We start from the raw sequence: 9,363 nt of genomic DNA, 5'->3' as shown, positions 1-9,363 counted from the left end.
TCAACCTCGTCTTGTTGATTCCACAAATATAATTGTTTTAGTCAGAAAACAACGTCTCCGTAAATTTACAAATAAAAATTTGTTCTTGTACAAAATGAGCGTCTGTACATTCACATGACATTTGTAATAACAATTGACATAAGATTCTATGTAAAAGTACCGAAAAATTTCTAACAGTGTAGTTATTGAAGCAAAAAGCATGAGTAGCTGAAAGCGCCTTTAAAACAACAACAACATGAGTCTGTTGACCCCAGAACCATGTTTCTTTGTTTCTTTTATTTTTCTAGTCAATGATCATCTTGACCCTTCACACTCCATCAAATATTAACCATTCGAGTCCTTTATCGAACTCGCGTAATGGCGACAGGAGACGTGACGTATGGAGTAACATACTCTGTTTTCATGCAACGTATTGTAGTGGTCTTTTCGTTAGACTGGTATGCCCCTGGGCCTTATAATAATCATCAAAGTATCACGATGTAGCCTAATTTGCAGCCTTTTTCATTAACGCACTTCCCATGTAAGTATATCAATAAAAACTGCATTACAGGGGCTCTTTATTTCTCTATGTTTGTTGATCAACGAATTGTCATTTAATTTATTGCAAGTTTGTTCCTGAACTCATCAGTTTTCTCTTGAAAACATGTATTTCTGGTTCTGGAGGATATTTAGTCAGTCATTTGAGTTTTGAGGGTCAGCGTTAAATTTACACAGATGTGCGCGGAAACACCCGCGCTTTCGAAGTCTCTCAGCATTCTGGCGTACAGGAAACTGCCAATAAATATACTAAGATTCAGAAACGCATGCGCCTCCATGGACATGGTATGCTGCCTGAAATGCCTTTGCCCGGGCATGTTACGTCGAGTGAAAAATCTCTATATGGCTACAGGTCGCGACGAAATTAGTGTACGTATTTATCGCTTTACAATGAGCAATTAGACTGGTTCCTCAGACTGAAGAATAAATGTATCATTTGAAGTTCATTTTGACGATCCGTCTTACCTCGCTATGTTAATTGTTACCGTTCAGCACAGAGAAGATTAAAAACGAATGCCCCGAATTCATGCCTGATCAACCGAGGCATGACTTTATTTAAAGGGGAAAAATACTGTCACGACGGAGTCGTGCAAGGCACTCGAAGATTGAAGCATGAATTAGGCTTGCACAGCCTTAATTAATACTTTTATATGGAATTTATTTTAGTGGACATAACGATCGGTCTGGTGGTCAGATCATTAAGACGGTTTAAATTGTTCTCCAATTTGGGCTTCATTAGAAGTGTCAACAATGGGTGGATCCTATATGCACTGGTCACGTACAAACCAAACCAATCTATACATTCCCGAGAAATAATGTTGCTTTTTTGGCAATGTTTTTGAAAACACAGGGTGGTGAATTCATCATTAGCATGCCATTAACCTTTGCATCATTTCCGTATTATTTACTTGTTTCCGATTATTTTTTGGTAAAGGTATTGTCCAGTTATTGTTTCATTTTTACATCATGTTTCATTTAAAGCTGCTTGATTTCCACAAATTTGCTCGGCAAAACCCACGACAAATACGTGACAAAAACACATTTTTATTCTGGCAACATATGACAGCTATTCCACATGACAAATTTAAAATTGAGCTATTTGTTGACAGCGCGATGCGGTGGGATTAAAAGATAACAGCCGTCTCGACAAACTCCCTTTGTATTTTCCACAGTTCTTTCTAATATAGGTAAAGTGGAAATGGCGGCGGAAGACCACATCTTTAAGATTCTGCTCTTCATGGAGTTGCTTGTCTGCATCGCCTTCATAATCTGTGAGTGAATGTTGTAGTCAAATTGTCCTTTGCTGATCAAATAAACAGACGTGTTCGTTATTTCCGACTAATAGAAATCGACAATGGCACACACCTACTTCAACTCCGCCCGTGGCGTCATCTCCACTGCATCCGCCGTGCGCAGAGGCACCCCCTCACCGGTTGAAAGACCCGTGTTGGTCGTTCATTTTGCTGGTAGCGATGCGACAGTGCAACGCTTGCATTTCATGGTCGTTCGTGAACCAGCGATGCGCAGTTGCAATCAAAGCAGCCTTCGTTTATAAGAAAATTGCGCCCTCTCTTTGTCCAGCTCGGAACCCATAGCGCCCATTATTTATTTGCAGGAAATGAAGCTTGGAGGCTAGGGCTTATACCTATCGGAAGATATTGCCCCCTTCACTCTGCTCTTGCAGAATATCAAAACGGAAAACTGGAGGGTAAAATAATCTTATCGAATGACAAGTTGCATTGTATATTCGCAACGTTGTTTTCGTCCAAATGAATGATTTGCATCCTTTTGTGTTGAAGGCTGATGCAACCTAACGAGGCTTTGTCCAGGATACACATATATGTATTTACACTATAAGCCTATGCAACAGCTGGGCTCCACAGAACGCTCAATGCGATTAAAAATCCTGCTTGAAGAGAGACCAGTAGTCTGTTGAACACCTATAGTTCTCTCCACACGAGCATGTACATTTTGTTTTCATTTCATTACAGTACTTCTTTTATCATTTTTCAATCTTTCGTTTAATATCATTTATTTATTATAAATTCATGCATATTTTAATTTATATTTCAAATGTTATTTTTTTCTCTCATTTAAACTTGTTATATTTCATTTAAGTTCTTATTCTCAGTAAATGTATTAGTACTTTTTAACATAATTATTTGTATGTCAAATGTTTGCATTTTATGTGTGTGTGTTTATTTTTAATGACGCATGTAAAAGGGAAGTCTCCACTGTTGCTCGCCGCATAAATAAATTAAAAAAATACCATATGTGCTAGAGAATTTTAATTTCATTTCCGGGGAATATAACAACAACGGGGTGACTGCGTTTCCCGAAAACGACATTGGAAATTTAGCACTGGGACATACACGGGAGAGGTTATCAGCCTATAAAAAAATTGTCCGTACCTTCAACCGTCTACTTGTCCGAATTTGTTGGGGTGCATTTTGACTGTTGTCGCCGCACCCTACAACTAAATCATGGCTGCCATTTTCCTCTAGAGGTCATGGGTCATCTTACCATGACTTCCTGGAACATTGACTGTGAAGCATGCGTCAGTTTATGCACCGACGGATGTTACATGTCATTCAAATAATATAGTATTTTATGCACGGGTTATTCACAAGTGATCGACTCTTCACTTTTAATACTGAGTATAAGCAATGTTGCGAGGACAAGGAGACTTACGAATGAACAACGAAGATGGAAGTGAAAGGTCATTATAATGAAATTCAGTTTTAGGCATCACTAAGTGCCTTTTCACAATAGTAGGCCTACATGAAGAACACAAAAATGAAATTCCGACATCAGTGTTTCTTGGGGGTGGTTTCAGTAAGAAATTAATCTTCCAAAAACAATTGTTTTTAGAACGTGATAGGACCACAGCCCAATGCAAAATCGCAATGAGGGCGGGCTGCACAAGGGTTCCGAAAGTTCGCTAAATGGCCTTACCTCAGGCCCACTATAAGACATTTTGAAGCGTGGCGGGCACAATAGCAGGGCGCTCTAAATTAATTTTAAGTGAACAGCTGGGAAAGTTCAAGACTATAGGTCTAGTTAATGTTTAGTTCGACTAACACACCCCGAACATTGGTGGTTTGGATTATCTACTGGACCATTTGGGACCAGGCCCCAGGGGATGGTCCCACCGCTGGCTACCAATAGGGCCTAACTGTTTTCATTTAGCATATTAAACGGAGGGAACCATTCACCTTCAAAATAACTGTACGAGAATCTAATGACCATGTACCGGTACGCTGCGTGAATCCAAGCCAGCGGTGAAATGTAACAATGGGACTTTCTCAAAAATAGGTAAACTAGGATTGTTCCATAACTGAACTACGTGTGCGCATCGTAAACCAGCTACTGACAACTGGTTGCGCCCGAACTCCCCTTATATGTTTGCTAATAATATATAATAGCGCCCTCCTAATTGTGTTCGACATACTTCAAATAGGATAATGCTTTTCGGCATTGAAGGGAGCCATCGGTGGCGTCAAACAGCAGCATAATACCGACACCAGATTCGTTATATCCAACGAACCCTTCATGTATGACTCTAATCTCATGTTACTCTGCAGATTCCTTCAAGGATCAGAGTGTTAATCACAAGAGTCTGGGAACTGACAGTTGTAGCGGTTGTCAACCAAACAGCCTGACGGAACTGCACGGTCAGGTGGCATCAGACACCATTGGTCGACGCGTGAACCAAACACGTGGTTCCCTGTCCAACTGCAGTCTAGCGGACGTCAAGATGAGGCCTGGTGTCGTCATGTTGACCACAACAAATCTTGGCTTCATGGACATGACTCTCAACATGCTGGAGAGCATCAAAAGAACAGGAGTCTGCGTGAACACCACTATCGTAGCCGAGGACAAGAAATGTTACCAGTATCTTAGCAAGAGAGCTGAGGGTGACCCAGCAGTGCGCGTGGTGTTAACAAACTTGGGAGAAACCACTAGCAAGGAAATACTTCGAACTCAACGTCGCCAGTACTACGCGCTCTTCAACAAACGCCAAGAATACTTCCTGGCCTTACTGGAGCGAGGCTACGAGGTTTTATTCACTGATGCCGACACATTTTGGTTCCGGGATCCATTTCCGTACTTCAAAGGAGACTTCGACATGTCTATGATTGACCCAGAATCGCCTTATCCAATTCGATCCGAAAGAGCACATTATTGTGCTGGTTTTGCGTATTTCAAACCAACTAAAGTGACGATCCAGTTCGTCAAGACTTGGATTAAAACCATGAGAGACAATGATAAACAGGACAAGCTCATGGCAGATCAAGATGTGATGAATCACCTTCTCCGAGCGGACCAGCCCGTACACGTCAATGTTCAGCCGCTGGACACCAACATTTTTCCGTGGGGACCCAAATTCTATGAGCTCCTGGAGAAGAAGGCTAACTACCCCACTGTTGTGATGCACGCTGCCAGTATCCGGGGAAGAGCCGCAAAGGTGGCGAAGTTTACAAGCTCAAATATGTGGTTGGTAAACAGCACAAACTTTGATGAGTGATCACATTCAAAATAAAGAGGGTATGATACGAGGCAGAATTAGTGTCAAAAGGATTAGAACATATTTGTGTAAAAACGGAATGCCTTTTCTTAAAACCTGAAACGTTTTAAGACCATATAGTACACGGCGTATTTTACAATATCAAATGAATTTCCCCAAAACCAAATACAAATTTACAGACCTAACATTTTTTTGAGAATCGAATAACTTTCTACAGACCTAACATGTTTTTCATGAATTTAGAAAGCATCCGAATTTAGAAGGCATTCAATTTGTTTGACCCTGTTTTAGGGCCGATGAAACCCGAAGTTCCGAGCCGTTATGGGCAGCTGTGTTAGGCATCAAATGTGCATTTCAAACCCTAGCCTGGTTCCTGCTACAAAAGCCATTGCTCAGTGCACTAAGCCACAAACAAGTAAATGCATTGATTTTTGAGGGCTCGGCATTGGCAAGCACTTTGTTGTTGAACTGAATTTGGCCACCTTCGTTAAAAACAACAAGTGCTGATCGCAAATGAGTTTAATGGCAACTTTCATAGGGATCACATAAGAAAAACGGTTTAGTTAAAGTGCACTCTCACCGGTGAGGGTGAAACAGCCTGGTGGGTAGTCTGGATACCAGACCCGATTATTCTGGCTGACCTCGTCGAATCAAGGGTCTGGTATCACCCAATGTCCATGTGACCAAAGCCGGAAGAATTCTTCTAGTTTTCTAATAACCAAAATATTCCGAACTCATCCCGTCTAGATTCGGATAGCATCGTTGATGTTCGGGTATTTCCGGCTGTGCCAAGCTATATGCTTCGGTAGGTAACAGACCATTCCGTACATCTGCCAGAGATCGATTCTAATTTTTTTTTTTTATTCCAGGAAAAACGTCTGACAATTCACCAATATATAAGCATACACGTGTTTAGGCAAATGGACAGATTGACATCAATATGTTAAATTATACAAGTCATATAAAGCACAATGTGGAATTCGTTAGTCAAGAAAAGCACCAGGAAAGAATCCCATTTACGATAGAATGACCCGACATTGTTGTTGCACATAGAAATATATTTTTTCGGCATAAAAATATCTCTGTAAATAATGTTTGAAAACTGAAAAGGTAGGCACTTTCGTACTCATTTTCATTCTGTAGATATGAAAGCGGCAAATTAATGAAATTAGATTGACAGCTTTATCTTCAATGGCGGTTCCACCAAATAGGAATACTTCATTATCCGAGTTAATACAACAATTCGTCTTTTACTTGATCCAGTAGACTACTACAAACCAAAAGGATAGTGTGTGAATACATGAGCAAAATAAATGAATGAGAGTTTCCCCTTCGGTTTTACAAAAGGTACACATTTTGGAGGTGGACTTGTTTATTTTAAACAGGAAACTATTTGTGCCTAATATTCTATGCGTTAATCTATATTGGAACCATCGTAACCTGCTATGCACTGTACATTTAAAAGGAATGATAAATATGGAGGACCATTTAGAGAAATCATAATCTATATGAAGCTTGCCATTCCACTTTGTTGTAAACGTATGAGTGATTTTCTTACAAGACGTCAGCACCGAAAACATTCTACAGGAGCCTTTCTTGTCCCTCAAAAGAGTACCTAAATTGAAAGGTTTGGCAGGAAATTGGATAACGCATTGATCTAAATTCGATAAATTTGGAAATGCTATCTTAACCGCCCTAATTACACCTCCGTATTCCCAAAAATTAGTTCTAACATTAAACTTTGCCTTATATCCATCGCATGAAAGAAAGTTACCGTTTTCATCGTTTTCAATAATTCTGAATTTTACTGTATCTCGGGAATAGTGCGACAGAGGTCAAAATACACAAACTGAATCCTCATTAAAATGCCTCTTTTTTAAAAAAAAAATCAATTTGTCACACATAAGCCCGAGGCCCATTTTTGCAGAGCCAGTCACATTTTTCTTTTGCTTTTTGCAAACATGCAACGCAATGTTGCTCCTTTTCTACGCATTTTTCCAGAGTTTCTTGCATGTTTTCAAAGTGACCTATGGCAGCCTGCAGGTACATCTAAACATAGGATCCAACCAGGGCTTTCCTTGTGACCCTTGACATGTTGTGTCAGGATCTATTTATATCTGTGGGTGATACCTGACCTAGGATTTTATCAAGAGTCGTCGGGGAATCTTTGGTCAGGGAACCAGGCTAAGCAGGGTAGGAAGTTCTTCAAGCAGGCTCCTGCCAAACTCGACTCCACATTATGGCGGACGCAGCAGGAGGGTGGTATTTGGTTTGGGTAAAATCTTTTGCTCACTCCATTTTTACCACAGACACAATGAAAATCAATGATATGGACTATTCCGAGGAGGTGCCACCGGTAGCACCGCAATCACGATCGCACGCGCGTTCTCAAGCTTGAAGTGAGCGGGCTTTGGCAAATTGGGACACCCAAAGAAGAGGCATCAATTATCGTGGATATCATTCGGTGCGTTCGATCAGCTTACACGTCGTGTCAGTCATAACTTACACACGAGAGCGTTCGTTTAGAACGTGACCTTTGTGCATGCCGTGGTGTCAGCTACCACTACCCCGGCTGGCGAGCCGGTCTCTGGAGGCTGCCCGAGTGTAATGACGTCACCGATGGACTGTTCAAGCGTATCGTATGGACATGATGGAACGTGCAGGGACTTGACCTTTTTCCCAGAATGCCTTGGCGAATACGCTAGAGCGTTCGATTAGCCTCATTTCGAGGCGTACCTTGCGTGTAACACTGGTGTATTCAGGGAAGCTAAGCGAACGCCCCGAATGATTACAGTCTATGCAAAACACACCCTCTTGTTCGAAACAGGGTAGCTGTGTAGACTCGTAATGTAGTCTAGCTTATTAATAATTCATTCCCGTGTATCATGCATTAAACATATGTGCGGCAACCAATCAGAAGTGTGCATTACCTGGCGCTGGCCGCGTGGGTTGCGAGGACTTCACAAGATGGCAGCGTGCTGACAAGTAGACGAGAGCTCTGCGGAGTTGAATCAACCACTGAGGCATGTTCTTGAACTGACGTACGATCCCTGGTGGTTGGGGGCTTTGGTCTACTAGTACGCACCTCAAGTGCGCCTGATGGTGCGATCGGTTAGTGTGGTGCTTGCTCTCAGTTGTGGGAGATGCCGATTATTTAAAATCTCATCGGAGATTGGGGGATTGTTAGACAGTCCGGTTTATTCAAGGAGTGTTGGATCATAAGGCTAGGGAACCTGGGTGAACCAGTTAAGTGGGGAATTAGCGAAGCTTAGGCTGTAGGGATTGCATGCCGTTGTTCCATGTTGGCGTAGCTACGGTTGATTGCTGCCCTGGTCCGAGAGCTTGCTTTCCACGTTGAGGTTTACCGGGTCAGGTTTCCGACAGAGCTCAGTGAGGACTATTTTAATCACCTTCTTAATCAACTGACCCGTGTTATTTAATAACAGCTTGAAGTGGGTGAGGGTTACACTTAACTTAAGTCACTTTAAACCTTGTTGCAGTTGGGAACTGTGTTGCTTAGTAAGGCAGTAGAGATTATCGTTGTATAATTCTGTAGTGCTGTGTAGTTACGAAGGTTGCCTTTGCTTATGTGATCAATTTAGACTCATCGGTTATAAGCCTACGGTATATTATTTACTTGAGAGTTGCCTGGTCTTTGAGGGTTACCTGGTCACTGAGAGTTACCCTGGTTATTGTGAGGGCTTCCCTGGTTGCTGTGAGGGTTACCCTGGTGTGTGTTGATACTCGAGCTTCCTAATTAATCACGTTAGTGGTGCAGTTGCCATAGGACGACTTACCCGCGAGGATCAGTTGTACATACATGTAATTAATTGCCTTTGTGTGTAAACTGTAGAGTACCGAAGTGTGACGTCACTGTGAACCAGAAAGTGCAGTGCAAACGAATGGAGTACGCGCGCGTGCTGGTTCACGCGCTCATGCCTTTTACACACTAATTGTGCGCGTGACGTATTCAATTCGGTACTCTATAACTGAAGCTCTGACATTGAATAAACCAATCATATAATTGCCTTTGAAATCACTGGTCACCGTATTCAGTCCGTTGTCTTGTATTGGCTTTAATTGTAACCTTTATTGATTAATTAATTAATCACAGAGCGGTGGTAAACTTCCGCCAAACGAACAGCCCCTAAGGCATAGTCCACTGTTCGTTAACTGGTACCCCCCCTTGCGTTTGGATAGGCGCTCATTCTTGCGTATATAAGGTTTAATAAAATATTTGTGGGGTTAGGCCAGGTCAATTTCATCTCCGATCAGGCCAGTCTGCTGGTCTGCCACAA

The 9,363-nt window shown here is 41.8% G+C and overlaps 1 protein-coding gene across 3 annotated transcripts; it reads left to right on the top strand.

Annotated features, from left to right (window-relative positions):
- The first annotated feature begins 26 nt into the window (after positions 1 to 26).
- On the top strand, positions 27 to 9,101 carry LOC110982926 (UDP-galactose:fucoside alpha-3-galactosyltransferase-like). 3 transcript variants are annotated; one of them, XM_087137348.1, is made up of 4 exons: positions 27 to 520; positions 1,710 to 1,808; positions 4,122 to 4,197; positions 4,234 to 9,101. In XM_087137348.1, the coding sequence occupies exons 2-4, from the start codon at positions 1,736 to 1,738 to the stop codon at positions 5,063 to 5,065; spliced, it is 981 nt and encodes a 326-aa protein (XP_086993474.1). In that variant the 5' UTR covers positions 27 to 520; positions 1,710 to 1,735; the 3' UTR covers positions 5,066 to 9,101. The 3 variants fall into 3 exon arrangements, with proteins under 3 accessions (XP_086993474.1, XP_086993473.1, XP_022097418.2); XM_087137347.1 differs by having other exon boundaries at positions 1,725 to 1,808; positions 4,122 to 9,101; XM_022241726.2 differs by having other exon boundaries at positions 28 to 520; positions 4,122 to 9,101.
- The last annotated feature ends 262 nt before the right edge of the window (positions 9,102 to 9,363 follow it).

The sequence above is a fragment of the Acanthaster planci genome, linkage group LG05, assembly GCF_054643075.1.
Source record: "Acanthaster planci isolate LZ-2023a linkage group LG05, COTS_SCS, whole genome shotgun sequence".
In the NCBI taxonomy this organism is placed as follows: domain Eukaryota; kingdom Metazoa; phylum Echinodermata; class Asteroidea; order Valvatida; family Acanthasteridae; genus Acanthaster; species Acanthaster planci.
This window is presented reverse-complemented; position numbering and strand designations above follow the sequence as displayed.